The 22231-nt window shown below is 31.1% G+C and overlaps 1 protein-coding gene across 3 annotated transcripts in view; it reads left to right on the top strand.

The window, feature by feature from the left end:
- LOC125075888 overlaps nt 1-22231 on the top strand; it is a 48958-nt gene that overhangs the window by 23666 nt on the left and 3061 nt on the right. For all 3 annotated transcript variants that reach the window (XM_047687722.1, XM_047687725.1, XM_047687724.1), the window contains exons 5-22: nt 3946-4102; nt 10025-10119; nt 15570-15733; nt 16324-16500; nt 17152-17272; nt 17497-17604; nt 17742-17885; nt 18370-18458; nt 18639-18807; nt 19267-19392; nt 19476-19629; nt 19712-19847; nt 20069-20169; nt 20634-20704; nt 20912-21057; nt 21279-21422; nt 21532-21649; nt 21816-21889. In XM_047687722.1, coding sequence (XP_047543678.1) covers nt 3946-4102; nt 10025-10119; nt 15570-15733; nt 16324-16500; nt 17152-17272; nt 17497-17604; nt 17742-17885; nt 18370-18458; nt 18639-18807; nt 19267-19392; nt 19476-19629; nt 19712-19847; nt 20069-20169; nt 20634-20704; nt 20912-21057; nt 21279-21422; nt 21532-21649; nt 21816-21889 — 2294 coding nt within the window. The remainder of the gene's footprint in view (nt 1-3945; nt 4103-10024; nt 10120-15569; nt 15734-16323; nt 16501-17151; nt 17273-17496; nt 17605-17741; nt 17886-18369; nt 18459-18638; nt 18808-19266; nt 19393-19475; nt 19630-19711; nt 19848-20068; nt 20170-20633; nt 20705-20911; nt 21058-21278; nt 21423-21531; nt 21650-21815; nt 21890-22231) is intronic.

Genomic DNA, 22231 nt, shown 5'->3' with positions numbered 1-22231 from the left:
AAACAAAATTGCACTTTCATCTCTGATTCAAACATGGATTATTAATTATTATACACGACTTATATTTTTAGAAGTATATATGTATTGACATAATTCTCTTTGTAATGAATATGGTGCGTCATTAATTACAATATGGGAATAGTAAAGAGTACACATCAGTGGTATATGATATGGTGTGGTATATGATATATATTAATATTAAATTAATTATTAAACATAACAAATATGTTAGCTATGCGAAACCCTTGGACCATGTTTTGGGTACAAAATAGTTTAAATATTTCTGATAATTCCACTTAACTATATTGTAAGTAGTTTATATAGTGAATAGTTTATACAACAATTCAAATTAGGTTAGATCTTAACATTAATTATCGAAATTTGGTATGATGTAGTTTCATCTGAAAAATCTAATTAACGAATAAAACTGATGAAATACTCATATTGTGATACTTTATCCGATATTATTTTCACGTTTATAAGTTTTCCATATTATCCTAAATAGCTATTGGATTAACGTACAACAAGAAGTGCTGGTGCGACGCCGTGTAACAAAGCGTTATCGTATCGTCGAAATATCTATATAACGTGCTTCTCATAGTCGCTAGATGACGTAGCACGATACGATCGTCGTACGATGAGACGTAGATCTTTTGGAGTCTTAGATCCAGTGATTGGCGCAGCCTTTACAGAATAAATAATATACATATTATTAATCATAATGTGATGAATTGTTTCAATTTGGTTTATCCACTAATCGTCGTTTAACGAAAGCTTAGTTAAACATTGATTTATTTCTCTTTCTATCTTTATTGATTTGCTACGCGGAAGAAGAACACACTGCATTGTTTAAATATTTCTTGGTAGGTAATTTATAGGTTAAGCTTTAAATATTTAGATATTTTACATATACAACTTGGGTAAATAAAAGATTATAGGAAATATTATTATTTTTTTTATTTTACCTAATATTAAGGTCTTTAATCATTGGTCGATCGAGGGACCAAAATGGAGAATTTATATTTTCATTCATAGTTGAGTACTAATCATAAAATAGTAAGATTTTATTGGTATCATATTTAAAGTCAAACCCTTAATAAAGTATTGATTCATATTTTGTTATTAAGAATATTTATTCAAACAAATAGGTATAATTATATGAATAAAATTATTCACATTGTTTAATATTGGTTTTATTAATTAGACACAAGAACAAACAATTATTTTATCTTTATTATTAAAATTAAAAAAACCCTAAGCGACCTTTTCACAGTTTATGATATCAAAGGGTTTTGGTCTTTGATATAAGTAGGAGATCATTATGTTTATAAGTACTAATATTTTCACCTCACTCACGTTATAAAATAGGGGTTCAGTAAAGGTCATGCACCTCTAGAAAATAAATGCCAAGCAAAGGCCAGCGTAATAGATCGAAATTTCTTTAAAAATGTTGTAAGGTTACGTTGCGGTAAATTGCCCCAGTAGCTTAGGTCAAACTTGAACATCTATTTGCTTCTACCGTGCCCGATTGGCGATAGCAAGTCAAAAGAAAATTCTGACTTCATATTGTAGCGGGTTAAGACGAGCTGAAAAATCGATGGCAATTGGAACTGTCTGAACCGAATTTGAAATTAAAGCAAAAATTTATTTTTTTAAAATACAGTTTTTAAACTTTCGTTAATTCGACTTTTAAATTATAAATACAAATAATATTACAATATTTTGTTACTAGTAATGTTACAAACTTAGCTTGAAGTTTGATTTACTTAGTAATTAAAATAAATTTATATAAATTTGGCATAAAATTCGATTATTTTTTCCAATAGGACATAGACTATTTATATTATAATCCATAAAGATATATACTGATATATTACAATTGATATTTTATTTCACGATGCACAAGAAATAAACGGGACAATGTTGGCAAGACAAGAGCCGTGGCTAAATGGTTATCAATTTTTAAAATAAAATGTTAATGTTAAATAACATTCACACGCGATCTCCTTGATGAAGATGAAGTTTCCTGTCAATACATTATATTAGAGCATTGTGAACTCAGCTTTTATCATCATAATATGCATCCCACTGGACGTTACAGTAAAAGCCTGAAAATATATATACATTTAAAGACATCTCTTTTTAAGGAAAAGATTCAAGCACGCTGTATCACTACCGGTTTGTGGTGTACACCCAAAACACGAGCATTTCCCCGCTATGTTTTCTTCCACCGTCAAGGATTAGATGAATTATTGTAAACGTAAATTAGGCACATGAACTCAGTGATGATTGCCCGCATTTTCATTGTCAACGTCTTCGGTTTAGACTCATCTCACATAGGTTAAGACATCTCAGCTCCAAGTCAATACAAGTACAACCTATTTCAAGAGAAAGAATAAAGATACTCAAATCTTAGATTCATATTCCATATAACTAGGTCAGTTGTGTTGTGAACTACTTATTTATAATACAACACTATTCCACGGGACTTCTTATATTCACTTTACTTCCAAAGTTCCGATTTTCGCAAATCCATAATGAAGATCATAGATTATTCAAGCCCTAGACCGATTATATCGCGCCAATTCGGTGTCAATGTTGCTTATTTGACCTTTGTCCTCTTGTGGTTGGAATAGACTATATATATATTTAACTAATTTTGGATCTTATATACTCGTTTTTATTTTTGACGCGAAACACTTGTAGGAACTATTATAACTTAACTTTACCTTGGTGGAAAGACCGTATTATGTCGTGACGGTTAACAGAATTTCGGTCTCTTATGCTGTCATGCTCCCTCTCCGTCGTCGCTCTCTGCTCTCTTATGTGGACGTGGCGCGTATACATGCATACTTCATTGCGATATTACTAACAAAATTCTATGGGTTTTGATGTTTGATATCTGTCCCTTGTTGGTTACACTTTTATATACATATTTTTCAGAGATTTATTTATATTATTAGTAAATAACTATCTATTAAAATGTGTTATAGTATGTATCTATCTTAATATTAAAATTTTCGCTTCACGGATTTCTTTATGCATTCTATACATACAAAAACAATATAGGCAAGCAAGCGTATACTATGCACTCGCCTGATTATTATACTTTTTTTAAAAGGATTCGAATTAAAGTTATGTGTATAGGGAAGCTAAATTAACTTACATAAAATGTAGTTCTTACCATGCTATTAAGTGTAATTTAGATTGAGTGATGAGTCGGCGTATAATTTAGTAGCGAGCGAAGCGCTAAGTTTAGGCGTCAATGGTACCTAGGTACAAAATAATAGTAAAATGTAAACAAAAGGATTACGATTCATCATTCTGTAACGCGACCTTATTCTGACTTAGTTTCTAGTTCATCCGTACCGGGCACATTGTTTTTATTCACTTACGTACACCGTGTATTATTACATATTTTCTATTGGCGCGCCTGGTAAGACCGACTGAAATGCCACGACGGCAATGTTTAATTGAATAGAATTTTAAGATGAAGTTTAATCATGTATCTTCTTATTGTAGATTCTAGTGACTTGCACAAGAACCGCTTCCGAGAATACCATCCATTCATCAATATTTTGTAATGCTGTGTTTAACTGTAAATGACAATAAGTTATCGCCCGCGGCATAAAGAAGTATTTTATGTCCTGCCAAGGAGTTCTAGCTTGCTTGATATCAATTTCATTAAATTCGTTCTGTGGTCTGACCGTGAAAGAGAAACAGGCAGATAGACCGCGGACGTTCAAATTTATAAAATTAGTATTGAAAAGTGAGCCGGTTTTATTAGATGTATAAGGAGCATAGTATAACAGATATAAACTTGACGACTTATTGACAGGTTGAATGGTCTAAGAGCCGAGATGATTACCAATAACTATAATGCACCATTAGCTCGCCTGTATTTCTTTTTCGTATCGAATACTAAAATCATTGGAAATTTCACAGTCTCGTTATGAGCTGGCTAATATTTTGGCGGAGTACACCAAACACGGCGTGCCTACACTACGAGGATTTGACATCACGCCTGTTCCCGAAGAAGCCTACGCGTACCTCCTGTGGGCCACCAAGGAGGAGAACTACGAAGAATTTTTCAACTGGAAAAGTAAGTGCTTATTTTAAATTACTTTCAAACTAAACACACAGATAATTAGGTAAAGCAAAAATAGCACCTGAAGAATTAATGTAAAAATATAGTGTCACAGAAATTTTAGTCGAATTTACACAATATGATATATGACTGATTATTTGTCACATTTTGGACCTGTCTGACTAATATTATAAGGCGAATAATTTTCTTGTTACTCTATTTTTTTAATGCGTTAGTCTCAGATATTATCAGGCAAAACTATGTATTCGGTTAAAAACATATAAAATAAAAGGTAAAAGGTGGTGTATATTTATCACGCTAGTGCGGAGTAACGTTTAATAAAACCGCGCGGAACAGTTTTTCACATGCGCTCAGTTAATCCTTATACTCTAAGTTACTTGGCACCAGGATGCATGGCACAGTATACCTTTTCTCATACAAAACTTACAACTTAACCCAACTAAAACAATATTTAAAGTTTTATACTTGTTGGCTAGATTTACTTTTAACAAAGAAAAACTTTATACAAGAGTATAAATTAAAATATTAGGTATATTTTTTAATTTCCATCCCCTTTATCTAGTAGATTTAAAAATGATTATTTGAATTTTTCAGCTATTATTATAGGTTAATAGGAATCGATAAAGGCAAATAGACTTATAAATATTTTAAAGTTTAATGCAGGATAGTCTTTAAGAATGAAATTATTACAAAATAATTAGAAAGAGTTTTCTTGTGGGTTCCTCTGAACTCTTTCCGATCATGTTGAGCTATGAGATCAGAGCAGTTGTATTATAAGATGTGACATGCAGAAGAAAACAGAAATAACAAATACAGTTGTAACTTAAATTATTCCTACATTTAGTACACTTTTTGGGTACTCAAGTTTTGCTATATTGTCGCTTACCCTAATAAATATATGTGTGGGAATAAAATTTGCATTATTTGTCTCTTTTATTATAAACTAGCTGAACGTGCAGCTTTACCCGCGCCGTCACCTCATATTTTACCCCCTCGAGTGACGAATTAAAAAAGTTAATCTCCGTGACTCAAATTATCTATTCCAAATTTCATCTAAATCGGCTAAGCCGTTAAAGCTCGAATCATTAACAGATAGAGTTACTTTCACATTTATAATATTAGTATCGAAGTATTTATGGTATTTAAATCATATTGTAAATCTTTACAAAATTTCTCACCGTTCCATTTGGAAATATGAAACTTTCAGCGACAGCGTTGTTTTACTGGACAAGTTCGCCATCCGCAACGACGTATCGGAAACTTCGGAACAGTTCCATCACAGTTACATTGACTTACTAAATATTAAACTACCTACCTATCAAATAACATATTGGTAAAACATTTTACATGTTGCGGCATAATCTAAAATGTTTCGTACAGGAAAAATAAATGGGGATACATTGACGTTTAAAATAAATAAATTCTTATCCTGGAACTAACTATACCTTATTTAAGTGTCTTGCATGTAATTTAATTTAGGCATTTGAAAGTCCTTGAAATCTCTTATAAATTTTCATGTTGCATTCAAAGTTAACTACGATTATTATTTATAAACTAGTATTGACTTAAAATTTAAATAGTAGCTGACGTCGACAGCTCGTGTTTAATGCATTCGACATTAAAGCCGTAATTAAAATTTGGAATTTTTTTTTCTCTACAACTAAAAAAATATATAAGAAATAAATCGTGTAAGTAACGTGAGAATTTTTATTAATAAACTAAATATATAAAAAATAAATTATGCACTATTATGGATAATTTCGTAGATTTTGATAAGAATATTTATTTTTTCTAAATTTAGCCGATGTTTAAAAATTTCTAAGTCAACCATGAAACGTGCTGATAACGCAGCGATAGCAAACAGGTGATGCCTTAATTATAGTGAAGGTCGGAATTCTACGCCGTCTAGGGCGTAATAAATTCACCATAACGTCACTACTGTTTTCGTTTTAAAGACTAAGTCATTACATGCATCCACGTATCAAACTAAAAAAAAGATATGTGTCGTGGGGTACCCGTTCGGAACAAAGTTGCTTTCATTATTATATATTATAAGCCTTTAAATATATTATATATTATAAACCTATAAATTATTTTAAATAAAATATTTATAATAATCATTAAAGGCTGTAAGCTTCTAGCTAATGAGTTATATTCAATCACAGAATTATATAAATGTAATGGATATTTTTTAGTTCGAAATTTTTAAAAATAAAAGATGAAAAATAAATCTTTTTGAACTTGACATGGGAATTGTTAATCTGTGTTGAAAATTTGGGAGATAAGGGATGATTGTAACAAAAACTGAAAAATATAAATATTGTCAATTATTTGATGTTCCCGTTTACTAAAAGATGTGTCTTCAATATTATGACAATAAATAAGATTGTTATTATAAAACCCGTGTGAATTAAAACAATAACTACAAAGGGTTGTCTGTCACTTCACTCTACTTTCAGCCGCATAACAGAATTTCGTTCCAAAAACAAATTGTTAAAACACGAACAAAATATGTATAAATCTAATGTGCTATAAGTATAGTAGAGAGATTATATATATTTTGTTTCAAAATATTCATTTATATCAATTGACTGTTGGAAACAAAATCGCTGGTAAATACGGGAGTGTTCGTGGCAAGCGCGAAACTGATACAGAAACTGTTTGTGTAACGTAATAGCAGGCATAAACACATTGTTCATAAAACATACTAGATATTATTATATATCATGCATATTATAAATTAAACCTATTGATTTGGTAACATTTTATAAAAACATAATTTTATTATAAAAAGAAAGAAATACAATCATTTTAAAATGCGATGTTTACAAATCTATCAGTTACTAACTTATACCAATCCTCTGAAATCCTATATCACGAACATTTTTTTACTTGATAATAGTATATTTTTTATGTTTCATATAAGTATCAAATACGAACTTTAGGAATGAAGCGTTAAGTAACATCTGGTACTAAAAGGCTAATAAACTTGGCATATTCGCATATGTCATTTGGCATACTATATCAGCTTATGTACCGATTTTACGAAATTCGACTTCCCGGTGAGAAGGGATAATCGAATTCATCTGATGACTTTTTCTCCGGAACAACAAATTCAACACATTTAAAATTTGGGCAAGTATGTTTCTTATGAATCATAAACGTTCAATAAGAACGGATTTTATGGAAAGCAACTCCCTAGGGGATGAGTGAAGGTAGATTAGGGGGTTGCGTGGGTGATTTTGTCTCTAAAGCCATAAGTTAATATTTTAATAAGGTTTATTTTGTAAGTCTTAAAAAGGGCAAAAATTTTACGTACAATAAATTAATAATTATCGACAATTTAGGTCCAAAGCCGGCAAAAAGTTTATTGGCGGTCAGTACGACGCCTTCTTACAATCATTAATCAATACGAGTAACTACGGAGACAGCACCACATAAGTGCCTTAATTTATTTATATTTAATAAATAAATTCTTATAGTTTAAAGTTATTTTCTCCTTAAATATTTAATCTATCCATCCGCGTTCTAATGGCTGTAGTATGAGGCTGCAAATCCTAATTTTGTGGTACCAAACCAGAAGCAGGGCCAATAAAATGTTGTCTAGTTTTCCGTCAAGAAAAAAAAATATATTTGGTTTCATAAATCTTATAATACTAAACGTAATACTAAAAGTTATATAGGAAAACACTAAATACTATTTCTACATAGAAAGGAAAGGAAAATATCTACGATATCGATTCGATTCCATAGAATCATGATACGCAAAGAAAAAATAATTGTTAAAGTTGTGTCGATGATTTATGTCTACAATAACCAGGAATTATGGTATTAATTAAAGATATTACGCGGGCAAATTAACTAACAAAGGAGCAATAAGAGAGAACAAATTAAATAGCTTCAGATATCTTTAGCTTTAATGAGATATTACTTTTATTTTGTCTCACTTTTACAAAGTATAATTGCGGCAACTCCTTGTAATTGTTGCCCGAACCTTTTGTCTCTTCATGACATTGTGGCTTTCTCAAGAATAATAACGAATTCCTTTTGAAATAATTATATCTCGTATAATAATCTGTGTTTTTTTACCAAGACTAATATAACTAAATGTTACTTCATTGCGATGTATCGACGCATTGACATAGATAGATAAAATAATGTGTCAACTCTAAATAGACTTTAAAACTATATTTGATTGGAGTAATATATTTCGTAATCAATATCATCCACTCGTAATCGCTCTATTGTTTGATATATTTTCAACTAATTAAGGCCAGATTATTCATTAACTGTTTGAGCATTACAAAAATATGAAAGCGAATTCCCGATGGCTTCACCATCGTCCATAGATATTGACTGCAATAGAAAACTCAATAACTTTTGATCGACCCGACCTGAGGTTGAACCTATAACCGGGGATAAGTGGCCTTATATCAAGCCACTAAACCGTACCTACATATCTTGTGCCTGTAATTACACTGGCTCACTTAGAAACACAGATTATATTAATGTTTTGCCGTACATTTAATTAGAACATCAATATTTTATATAGAATTGTTTTTTGATAGAACATTATATTTATGAAACGAAACAAAAAGGTTGAATTAACTTACTGATATAATCATAGTCGATTATAAGGATAATGTCAGTCTGAACTACGAGTATGATTGTTAAAGGTTATGTTCATCAAATATCGATTGACCATGAAAACAAACTAACAATTTATTAAGATATTTTCATGTTGTTACCTTCATGAGAAATTGAAATTTTTATTTAGTACATTTAATAAGAAATGCTATTGCATCCGATATTTCGACCTAGATAATTCCGTACGATGATTTTACGACGCAACAAATAGTAGATAGACCCATAAAATTAAGGGAATCTTTAACGAACGTCGGGACAATGTTAGACGAACGTTAGAACAAAATTATTGCGCGTTTTATTTGGTGTGGAAGTATCAATATAAGAATAAAAAAAATTGCAAAGACAAAAATAAATTACGGTTTTAGAATGTAAATTTACTCAAATGTACGTGAATGTAAAGAAATTATTTTTATTTGTAGCAATTGTAGCTAACCTAGTCTTAGTTCGCAGTAAATATTTTAACACGAGCGTTTTTATTTTCAATAATATTTATTAATTATTTATTTTAAAAATATTTACTACATGACAATTAGGTATCATAATTATTTAAACCATAAAAATTGTAATTCTGACTATCTTTAATATATAGATTGGTCTTTTACATAAAAGGTTTTCTACGAAGTTGAAGTACATGAGTTAATTTTGGCATTGTTTTCCGGAAATCCACGGATTTATTATTTTTTCCAGTTGTATTAACATAATGAGCTATATCTATAAATACTATTGAGTAATATATATCTATTAAAAACTATTGAGTAAGGCCGTATCCGGAAGTATCCGGAAACTAAAAAATACCCTTGTGTGGAAATTATTGTGTACGTTCGAAAACATTCTAATAAACATATTTCTATGAAAAATTATATGCTTATCATATCACGTGATAAATATATAAGGTATTTATGTGCGTTTAGAGTTTATAGCATTAGCTTAGGTACATAGATATTTTTAATGATACTTACAGAAAACCGTCGCAGCGAATTCACTACATAGACCTAAAATGGACTAGTTTAAGAAAATAAACCCACAATATGACTTCTGCTTGTTACCTTAACTTGAAATTAAAGCTAAAATGTTTTATTCAACTTATCTTATTTTATTGACCTTAATCCTACTGCAATCGGCTTACATTTATAATATTAGTCAGACGAAGAAATAACGGTTCTAGTGATGGAAATTTTAGTTGATTGACATTTCACTTAGAAATAGTGTAAACATTTTTTAAAGGTCCAAATGTTGACAAATCACTACACACCCTTTTATTTTCTGTAGCTTTACCAGATAAAGAACAGTCAAGGCAAGCTGTTATAAAGGAATTTATTTTCACGGAGGCGGAGTACATGAAACATTTGATGACTTTGATCGAGGTAAGTAAAACTATAACTTATACGGAAAATGTTTTATTGTGCCATATAACATCGACATGATTCGAGGATAGAATTTTTATTGTTCAAAAATGAGACTTACTGAATATATATATTATTTAACTTCGGAAAAGTATAAGGACAGTTGCATTTTATATGTACGTAACCAGATTAATTCTGATACTAGAAAAAAAACTTAATTCAGTAAAATACTAATCACTTCAGGCTTTCGTTTTCGTAAGATTTTACGTTTTAGAGGACTTTTTTTATTGTTTAAATCTATCAAAAATACAATAATTGCTCGATTTATCGTTGAATATAAATTGTATGTAGTTTATACAAATTCCTACATTAACTAACGAATTTGTTACCGGCTCTTTTCGGTAGAATACGCACCCCGACCCCGGTGGTTACTAAATTATAAGATTTTTGTACATATCCTTATTTTTACCTTTTTCGGCGTATCTTAACCGATATAACACGCAAAAAAGTAATTCATCAGTGATTCAAGTTGCCGGCCGAAGGTTAATCCCCAAATATCGAGGGTACGAGGTTATCTGAATGATTAATGTAGGTCTTTACAAACTAGAGTATATTTATCCCACGTTATTAGAACGTAAGCTTTTGTAACATCATTTAATTGCCTATGAAGTTAAACTTATAAAATTTCTTGTTGACAAGTACGCAATGTTGTAACGGACTCATACGACACAAAAAATATATGTAAAATAAGTATCCTAAATTGCTATACAATGTTCATTTCGATGCAAAACAGTGTTTAAATAAGTCCAAATAAAATTGTAAGGTACGAGTGGAAGTAATAGAATGTGTAAGGAGGCTATATATCTAAGGTTTTGAACAAACTCGTATTGTATGTAAGAACATTGCTTCTACAATTGATTTTATTAGTAACTACATGCTGCTCGATCATTTAAAGTACTGCCCTTAATAGTCGATATGTATCCCTCACGTCCTCGCATAAAATATTCTCTCCAAGAAGAAAATAACTTCAGGAATCAGAATTATTCTTAAACTTTATTGTATCATTATACTCACTATGTCATTCAACTACATATTTAATCTTGGAAAAATCCAATACCGGTAAAAGCTTTAATTCTAATAAAATGTCTCCGCCTAATATTATGTAACGGTTCTGTTGAAAAGTTTTTTTAGGTCATTGAAAAAAATAATTCTCAATACTTACGAGTTGATATTCAGTCTTGTCGTAATGAGTATAACATTTCACAAAATATCTCTGTACGACGCCTACCTGTGATGGTAAACTGGGAATTTATTAATATATTTTGATTTTAAAGTATTTTAAAATCAGTTTTCATTTAAATATTTTACAAAGTATTAAAAGTATTCAATGTGAACGGAATTTTCAATGCATATTTTATATCTGTTTTTAGCCTCCTTCATACGAATTAACTGTTATGGCGGAAAATAAACTTGTATTTTTTTTATTTTATTATGTTACAGTACTATTCACTATTTCCATTAAAATAACAATGTTCTTTTTTTACCTCGTTAATAGGTTTCGTATCGAATCAGAAATTGCATATCAAACAATCATGTGTAAGCCCTCTTTGAGATATGAATTTTGTGAGTTTGTTTTTCTCCTACTGGTTAAAAAGTATTTATGCTGAAATTTTCGGCCAGTCATAACACAGTTGACTGAATAATATTTATCACATCTAAATATAAATGCCCACGTTGATTGCCATTTTTGACCAATATCAATCGATCAAACTATTCTAACAATAAATTAAATATTTAGAACAAGGTGTTGTGTTATAGTTTTAGTAAATTGCGAAATTTTATAGCGATTCTTTTTTTATTGTTTATGATTATTCATTACAGTTCTTAATATAATTAAATTAAACATATTTTTTTTCTGTATATATTTTTATATATTTTATATATATATATATACAGAAACTTAGAAATTTCCGTTCTCGAGAATATAGAATTATATTAAAAGAGAACGCAATCGCGGTAGATCTCAAGTTTTTTAATATAATGATGTATTAGTTGGAAGTTTAGACGCCATGTGTTAGGCTTGGTTTACATGCTGCAATCGTACCGTCGCATAGTTAGTAGTATAACAATGAGTTTCCGCAAAGTCAATAAATCCTTCTTGGGGCAAGGTTTCCATAATAAAATAGTACCGCAATTATTTTTAACTTTTTCGATTCATTAATTATTTAAAAATAAAACATTAATAAAACAAATTATTCAAGATTACATAGATGATAAACAAGCTTTGAGCTTTTTGTTGTCTTTCAGGCATGATACTATATATAATTGTCACAACGTTTCGGAAAACTCGGAATTATTTTGTCGAATACGAGATGTAGTGACTGCATCTCGTATCACCATGTTTTCATTCAAGAAATTAGCATTTTCTGCATCGTTTCGAAAATAAAAAACGCTTGGCCGAATGTATTGTTAAATTTTAACAGTGCGCTCGGACCCTCATCACTTAAAAAAATGAATGAAAAGTTGCCCGAGTGAAATGCAGACTCGTATTCGATAAAATCAGACACGTCAAAGAAGCAAATGGAATGGGTCCATAGTAAGTGGTTTTGAACGGTGGCAACGACAGGCGTGAGATATCAAATACTATCCTGGTATACCTCTCTCCGCTTTAAAGTGACTGTGATACTCGGGGCTGCCATAAGTGATAGCCCTAAGTGTTGGGAGTGCGGTATATTCAATCTTTACTCTGTTCTCGATGTAGTCATAGACAAGCTTCGAATTTGCGGCGGACGATAGCAAACAATATTGGTCTCGCCTTTGTCACTCGTGTTTTAAAATGACAATCAATTAAATATTTTTAATACAAACAGCTTTATAGAAAACGTCCACGCCCGTTTATTTAGACGCGGAATGTTAGTATTTTGTAGGTGTTTTAATTATTTTCAAGCATGTGTGTTAAACAGAAGTTTGTCCAAAAGTGAGACTGTTACTACAACAGCGTTATAAGGTCTCAATAGGTCAGGCTTGAACATCCTCTTCACATGGCGACTCAAATATTATTCAGCTACGTATACAAGCCCAATTTTATTTGGGTTTAAAAATATAATTTAATCGCAATCAATAAATTAATCAATTGAAGTGCATAAGATTTTGCTAAAATGTTAGCTTGAAAATATAAGGATTTCAAAGAATAATATTTGAATTAGTTTGATTAAATTATCGATTTGTAGTGTACTGGAAGTCAAGAGGCCTAAAAGCCGCCGCTCATAGAATTATAAACCATTACTTGTACTGTCAAGGCGCTGTCAGAGTATTCGTGTTGTAAAAGTCTGTTAACGACTCACTGCTGGGCTAAGGCCTCTTCTCTCTTTGAGGAAGGTTTTATAAGCTTATCTCACTACGCTGTTCCAATGCGAGTTGGTGAATGGACATGAAATGCGAAACAGCTTATCGCTTACCTGGGTTCGAAACATCGTTCTTAAAAGTTTGTGTTGAGTGTAGAATAATCGGTGAGAGAACGGTACCTCTCTGTAACAAGTCCTGCACCAAATCCTCACCAAAAAAAAAATCCCATCACCAAGTCTCGTAAATCATCATTCGATTTGATTTGATATGTACTTACACCAACATACCCGCAATTTCGTTGCAATTACATGCTGTATTCAGAAATTAGGGTAATCTTCGGAAAATTACTCGGGTCGATTGATACTGACACAATAGAACCTAAGAGCGAAATCCAGAAAAGGGGTGAGTTGGGCGTCCTATCCAATTATAATCGTTGATTCGCAAATAAGTGAAATTAGTATTGGCCCAAATTATTCTCGTAAACATCATATTCTTCGATTTTTGAATTTTATTTATGTCATTGTATCGTTACAAAAAAAAATATCAATACAATAATTATTATTGTGTAACTTTACATCGCATCGACCGACTTTGATACATGATTTTGTAATGATTAGACATAATATTAGTAAAATCAGGTTCTGGATTGGCACACAAATAAACACGGCTTTTATTTATTTTAGGGAAAATTTCTTGATTATTGTGCGTCGTGATTTTAGAAGTGCCTCGACTAAATCGTTATAGATTGAGTTATTCGGATCTGCTAGTGAGTGTTACAAAGTGTATTTTACTGCCGTATGGAACTATCATTAAAACGACAATATTATGTACAGTTACAAAGCTAAAACACAAAAATCACGATGTGAAGGATGGGTCTATAGAAACGCTACTAATTTACAAGGATGTATTATTTAATGGATCGTCAAGGATCGCATTAACAATACTATGAAAATTGACACTATGTCGAAACGTATTATATCTAATTAAAATCGTTGTATTTTTCTGGACGACATCTACAATGCATTTATTATAAACAATAAATGTATTTCTCGTATGTGACAATTACCAAATGACTGACCATGTTATCTGTGGGCCTAAATAATAATATACAAAAGAAGTGTATCTGAAGGTTAAATTCTTATCCAGTTTTAAATCTTTAGAATAAATATTTTTTAACTGTAGATGCGTTCGTTCTTTTTGAATCGTCAACCTTTACAAACGATTGGTAAAGTGAATTCTACCGAGAAGAATCGAAAAAAAAAAACTCAACGATTACCCTTTTTAAAATAAATAAAATATACATACAATTTAATTCTACACGAGATCAAGCAATCATTTTTTGTTAGATATATATTCAACGGTTTACTTATGGAGTTCACTTTAAAAGTAAAGTTTTAGAGATAACTGATTTAAAAAAAATGGTCAAATATTATTAGCGTGTCATATTAGATTTTATTTAGTATAATTGCTAGAATATATTGTTAGATATATAACAATTAGTAAAATTGTATATGTGTCTGAAGCTCATTGCCTTTGATTAATTAGTACATATCATATTTGACAGTCCGCACAAAAATCTACGTTAACATAGAGTCTATACTGAATGACTCGGCAGTAATAATCATATGTATAGTGTTATTAGTAACTAAACAAGACCAAGAGCTATAGTGAGCAATAGTGATAATTATATAAATATAACCGTTAAATACTTAACTTAATTATTTTTAAATAAAGTAACTTAACTAGTTAACAAAGTGGCCTCCGCTTAATCGTGTATTTAAGTAAACAAGTTACAAGTTATATGTGTGTTTACGTCAATACGTTACACGGGCTTAGAAGCCTGCGGCGAATAATCAAATTACTTCTCATCCGCAAGATTTTGTAAAATATTCGACATATAGAATATGTAATTTATTGAGTTTTATTTCTACTATAAATATGAGTTAGTTGTAATTTGATTAAACTAGAGTTATTTGAATTAACTAAAGTTGAATTATAAAATTAAATTATTTAACTTTGCAACAATATACTTAAAATCGCCTCAGATGATCTATTACGCTAAAAAATATAAATACATATATATAACTAAAGATATGGATACGTTTACATGATAAAAAAATTGACAGGTTTACATTGGTGCGGCGCACGGTGTACAAAACAGAGGAAAAATGTTAAATATCGAAACGGCAAAATTGTTTTCTAACTTGCCCGATGTGTTAAACGCCAGCCTTTCTTTCTGGCATCTGGCTTACGTGCCTATGTTAGCGGATGCTATTCAAAATTCAAGACCGTAAGTATAATATTTTCCCGTAATAAAATTAAATTATATGTTATTATTTTAAATGACTCTTTAATGTTATAATTATAATATAAAGATACAAAATATAGATATTCGATCCCAAAACAGTACTTAGTATTTTTATGTTCCGGTTTGAAGGGTACACTTACCCTCGAAACCCAGCGTAACTAAAGGTTGGTGGTGCATAATGTAAGGAATGGTAAATATTTCTTTCAGCGTCAATATTCACTTATTATCAAATGGGACATTTTATATGTCTGCCTAATGCCTACCTATATTCAAATAAAAAAAAAACATACATATCGCGTAATACGTAGCCATCTGATATAAAGGGTGTTCAATTCTATGATTTTCATTTCATAAGTGTCAATATGGTTAATATCGGATATCGGAGTCGTTTATTTAAGTTTGATATCAATAAATGTTCGACACATTTCGCTAAGACTACAGTTCCATACCATGCAGCGGACGTGTTGGAATCACGTCAGTGGCTTTAATTATTCAGTTATCATGTTACATAAATCTGAACATTTTCTGTGTATTTTATATGAATTTCTATATGTTTTTATTTTTTATTTCAGTTTCAACATGCAATTTATGTCCAATGGTTTCTCGTTATTTAGAGAAATCTTTGTACCATATGAAAAATTTGTCGTTGAACAAGGTAAACTTCTAGAATACTACCGCAAGAAACAGCAAACGGAAGCTGATTTCGCAATGTTTCTAACATGGTGTCATAGCCATAAAGAATGTAATAGGTAGGATTTTTTTTTTACATATTTAGCCATGTGGTCATCATCATTATATCATAAATCATTATATAGTCCAATTATAATTATTTATAAGGTTTACGATACGTTCCGATACGATTATGATTCTATAAGGAAAAACGTTAAACGGCAACGATAACGGTTCGATTTGATTGCGACAGAGTAACAATTTGTTAGTAGAATTGCCTTCTACTTATTTGACAGGACTGAAGTAATTGCAAACCTTTTTAAATCCACACATGTGAAAGAGATGTCACATTATTTGTATGGGCCTGTGTTGGTCGGTTCGTGATATCGTCGACTAACGAGTTCGAAGGCGTCGATGTTAGAGTGCTCGTTAAAGTTGTCCCTCATCGGGAGAATTCGACTGTAATGTCACAATACGGTCTAAAATTCTATTTTGAACTTATACAATCTCACAAAACGCGTGACAATGTTGAAACTATTATCATTGTATTTATTATAAAATTATAAATTGAATAATTCCAAATATTGATTCCTTATTAATCAGATTTCATAAATAAGACTATTATTTCCATATAATTGAATGAATATTTATGAATGGTGTATGAAATTAATTGTTTTATATAAATAAATGACGCATTTGTTACTAAAATTAATTTTTTATGGTTTTTTTAGACTTCAGTTGAATGACTACTTGGTAAAGCCAATGCAACGTATGACCAAGTATAGTCTTATATTAGAGAGGATTCTTAACCATACTGATGACGCCGATGAGTATATGGCTATTAAAGTTATGGTAACTGTCAAGTCTTCTTTATTCCACACATAGCTATATATATGAATAATATATATAGTCTCATTCTTAATAATAAATAACTTTTCTTTAGATGATTAATAAAATGATTTTTCATTCAACAACAATAAAAAAATTTTAAACATATTTATTTAATATATTTATTTGAAATTACACATTATGACTTTACATATTAATTAATTATGTATACTAATTAAACTTTTAAGGTAAAATTGGCGAAAAATATTCTTGTTGACCTAAACCGTTCTGTACGGCAACGTGACGAATTAGACCAATTGGACCTTCTGGAAAACTCCATTGAAGGCTTCACTATCGTAAGCACTGTACTAATACTTTAAATAACGATAATTTTATAATTAATTGAGATTAAACAGACATTGAATGAAGGTGGGTAAATATATTTTTAACGGGTTTTATAAAAAGTTCTAAATTTGAACTGATTTAATTCTAGGGTATGAAAGACGACGATGTTGAAAAAATTTGCAAATCGCTTGGCAAATTGAATGTAAAAGCCCCTATGCTCTACTGCCTCCCAATCCACAAACGAAACCTCATTCATCAAGGAGAACTTCGCTTCCGAGATGGCGCTAAGGAGGCAAGAATTTACCACTTCGCCATTCAATTTATATTTTATCGAGTCTCACCTGAACGACATCGACACGAATCCACTTCACTCATAATATGATGAAATCTTCACCATATTGTTATATCCGAATATACATCAGTTTTTTAAAGATTTAGTATCGTTGTCGTTCGAAGAAAACACTTTCATGAAAGGTCGTTTTGATTGACAATGAATTGTCTATTAATTATAATCTAATTAATAGTTTCATTTTAATAATTAATATTATGCACACAATGCGATATTGTTATTTTAATAAATGCAAGGCTGCGAATTTTTTAGTATAACAATAAATGCTTCTGCGAATCTTGAACATTTTAAATGGATTTGTTTGAGTTTTTTTTAATTCTGTATTCTTGTCAAAGAATTGGAACATCAGAGATTTCGCAAATTAAATATAATTGTAATAACTTTTTAGATTAACTTTTCCAGATAAAAAAATGGTGTTTTATTTCAGATTGATGTCCGTGTATTGCTTCTTACTGATATGCTTCTAGTTTGTCGGAAACTAGCTAGAGGCAAAGCTTATCAGTATAAGCAGATTAGGTAAACCTCTCTTGATTGTTATTCTTTTAATAAAAAAGTTATAGAAGTAAAGTAATGATTAAAATTAAATGTTTGATACTTAATGGCTGATACTTAATGGCTGGCGTTGTTAAAAAGCGCAGCGCGAATTATATTTTAATGTTACGTAATTATCATTTTAATTATTTAATTTCTTTGTAGGCCTAAATACATGATTGACAAGTTGGTTCAGATCCCGAAATTCGTTGGAAAGAATAACAAAAATATCTCGTGCCTCTTATACGTACTGGTGGATGATCTAGGGTCCCCATGCACCAGTTTCTGCCTCTCCGAGATGCCAAAGGACCCTAAACCTCAAAGGACCCTAAAAGTATTTGTCGATAATATCACAATATATAAAAATATTTCTTTACTTTATAATGGTAAATTTAAGCTAAATGCTTCGTGGATTACAAATGAGGATGACTTATATAATATATATATGTAGATAGGAGAACAAATAGACTCATTTACCCTCATATAAAGCTACACCTTTTTTATTATTATTTTTGAAACGTCTAAATCATAATTGATTTATGATCTAGACATTTCAAAAATCATATCATCAATGTTTTTATAATAAATTTCATATAATAAATTTCTCATTTGTATGTTATTGCTATTTATGAGAAACAAATCATAGCTACTAATAATATGTTTTTTTAAGCGATTCATATTTTCAGTTTTGTATTATTAATTAAATACACATTTCAAAAGAAGGTTTAAACGTATAAAAGGCAAGTTACCATAAAGTTTGTACATATTTATAATGAATACATATTTTTTATAGACGTGGGAATTGAAATTTAAGGAGGCAAAGTTGACTTATGAACTAGTTACATTGATGTCTAAAAATCCCGACAGGGAAATCGATAAAGCTGCAGTGAGCAGATTTGTCGGATTGACAAATATAAGGGTAGGTTACCTTACCGACTGATGATATCGCTACCCGTGTTCGCGGCTCTTTGGGCGTGTTTCTATAATATTTTACTATTTCAGTCAAGTAAAGAGGACAAAATTGTAGAGACTGAGGCACGCGAACGCGTTGCCACAATGATCCATCGGAGCATAGGGGCTCCAAATGATCGCAACTTTTTACCGACATCTTGGAATATCCAAACATTCGACGGTATACCTTACGCTGACAATCAAAGTATGAATTTTAATATAATACATCACTCATTGAATTGATTTCGAATAATATTCGAATAAGATAATTAACTTTCAAATTGTAGTTCTTATGGGCGCAAGCATTCGCCAAACTGGGCGCCATAGAAAATGTAGTGTCGTGCATCGCACTTCAATTATACGTCACACGGCTGATGCTTCTTCTCAAGTGTCTCAACCAGTCAGTTATCAACTACCGACAAGGTAAGACGAGTCTATGAGTGATATAAAACAGACACTATCTAAATAAAAGAGTTATCTATTTATAAAACTATTCCGCAGAATACAATGTCGTAATATAAAAAATAAAATATATTTTTAAAATTCATATTTAGTCATACAGTTCCTAAGTATCAGGTTTCAATTTTCGTTACTGACTATAAGTTATAAATATCGAAGATGTTACGTCTATACCCAATACACAGTTCGCAGTCGCACGATGAGCTACAGAGTGGCCCCAAGCGGGTGGTTAAGCGCATCAGTATTTCTCCGGATCGACTGCTACCGCCACTGCCCGACACAGCGGGTATGTTACGCGATATTATAATGATTTATATGAATACTTTTATTGATGCATATCCCTAAGTCCTCGCTTCGATTTGATTTTCTACCAGCGCAATTGGCTACTTTAAAATTGATATAAGTATATCTCACATATCCGTAGTAACCGTGATGTTTTGTACACGTGCAAGGAAGTAAGTATATTCCGCATGTAAGTTTTAATAAATGTTAAATGAGTTTAAGTAACTATTATTTCTCGCTCTGGCTAAATTAAATCAGGAAATGATTATTATTATTGATATATTCAAAAAATATGTAAATATTTTCATTTTACATTTTTAATATGATAGAATACATATATTCGATGGTATCATACATGTGTTCCATCATATTGTGGACGTTCACTACATTATTAAACGTAACTCTTGGACAGTGTACTCTGTCAAAAACACATGGTATCTGTATCCAGTAATCGAGCGGTGTTTTCAGGTGGTTCATCAATCACAGTTCGGGTGACCGAGAGCGAGTCTGAAATAGCGAGGCTACAAACAACAACATCGGTACTTATATTGCATTACAAATATATACGATATCTGAAAATAAGTTGTGTTAAAAAGATGTTGCGCGTGCAGCGCCGTACACGTAACAGAAATGATCTTAAATGTATAATTAATTTTCCCTTTTTATCTAGGACCTATTTTTCTTCTGTCAAATGTAATGAAATGCCCCTCGGTCGTTTAAAAATAAAACTTATAAAAACTTTTTAGATGCAATTATCGCCGTCAAAGAGTTCGGAATGCTCTGTTAGCACGCAAAGTACCCTGCGCGTGCAGCCACAGAACAACGTCGCGACACTTATTTACAGCTTGCCTGATCTGACTATTGAACCCAGTACACCAAGAACCACATCAAGGTATTTTGGGTGAACAACATAATATCAGCCAAGGATTCATTTATTATTAGTGTGTTTAATTATAATTATGTTAGTAATACGCCATAATATTAAGGATCAGAATCTTTATGAGTTTGGTCCGATAAAAATAATCTTTTCTCTCATGGAACATAAGCCTTTACAATTCCTAAATAAAGATAAATCAAAAAATAAGTTAATATAGCTTACATATATTATCACAGCCCTACACAACCGACAGCATCAGAAAGGATGTACCAATCACACCATGAAGTTTTAGAAAGGAATCGTCTGATGACGACTCAAACGCAACAATACCTCACACCTGACAGTCGAGGATCTAGCTATCCACCTCCAAGTCCTACCAGGTATGTATTTCTAAATTTTATGTCACATGGAAGAGTTCTAAGAACTTAACATCAAATGATCCAATAATCTCTAATATTTTTGAATTCTTCAACAATGTTTGTATTTTAGGGGATCGTTAAAACGTAGTCTTGCGTTCTCATACTCATTCAAAAATCCACCACTGTCTAAAATGGGTCACGTGAGCAGTCAGTCGCAGCTAGACACTATTCAGTATAGTCAATCACAGGTAAATATATAACATTAAATAAAAAAAAAGACTATTTAAAATTCTATGACGGTCATTGTATAATTGTACGTTAAATGCTTTGTAAAAGTGATACAAAAGCTTTCAATAAAATTACCAACAAGATTAAATTACAAGATATTTATTTTAATGTAATAATTCTTCATAGGAGGAACGAGGGAGCAGTCCGAAGCCGGGAACTTCCGAAAAAAGTGATAAGAAATCGAAACTTTCCAGCAGCAGGTAAGTCTATCGATATAATTTCTTCTTTCTTTTAAAGAGTTGTTTTTACACACTTCCTTAGATATCCAGAAGAGAAGTAGCATTTTGGAATAGATATTAGGGCATTCGTCGTGGTTGGAACCTTAAATGATGTCAACCTTAAAGTTCGGTATCTGCCAATAATTGTAAGAAGTTACAGAAACCCCTAATGTCTTCGACCTAGCCCGGAATAAGGTTCTTCTATCGGAGTTACCATATCATTTACCTGGCTTTTTTTAGGGGGATAGGCATGAAAATTTTAATCGTATGATTATACATGCAAACAATTTACATTTTACTGGGTGTATAGCAGTATTGTGGTAC

The sequence above is a fragment of the Vanessa atalanta genome, chromosome Z, assembly GCF_905147765.1.
Source record: "Vanessa atalanta chromosome Z, ilVanAtal1.2, whole genome shotgun sequence".
Lineage (NCBI taxonomy): Eukaryota > Metazoa > Arthropoda > Insecta > Lepidoptera > Nymphalidae > Vanessa > Vanessa atalanta.
Note: the sequence above shows the minus strand (reverse complement) of the source record. Positions and strands in the feature narration are given on the sequence as shown.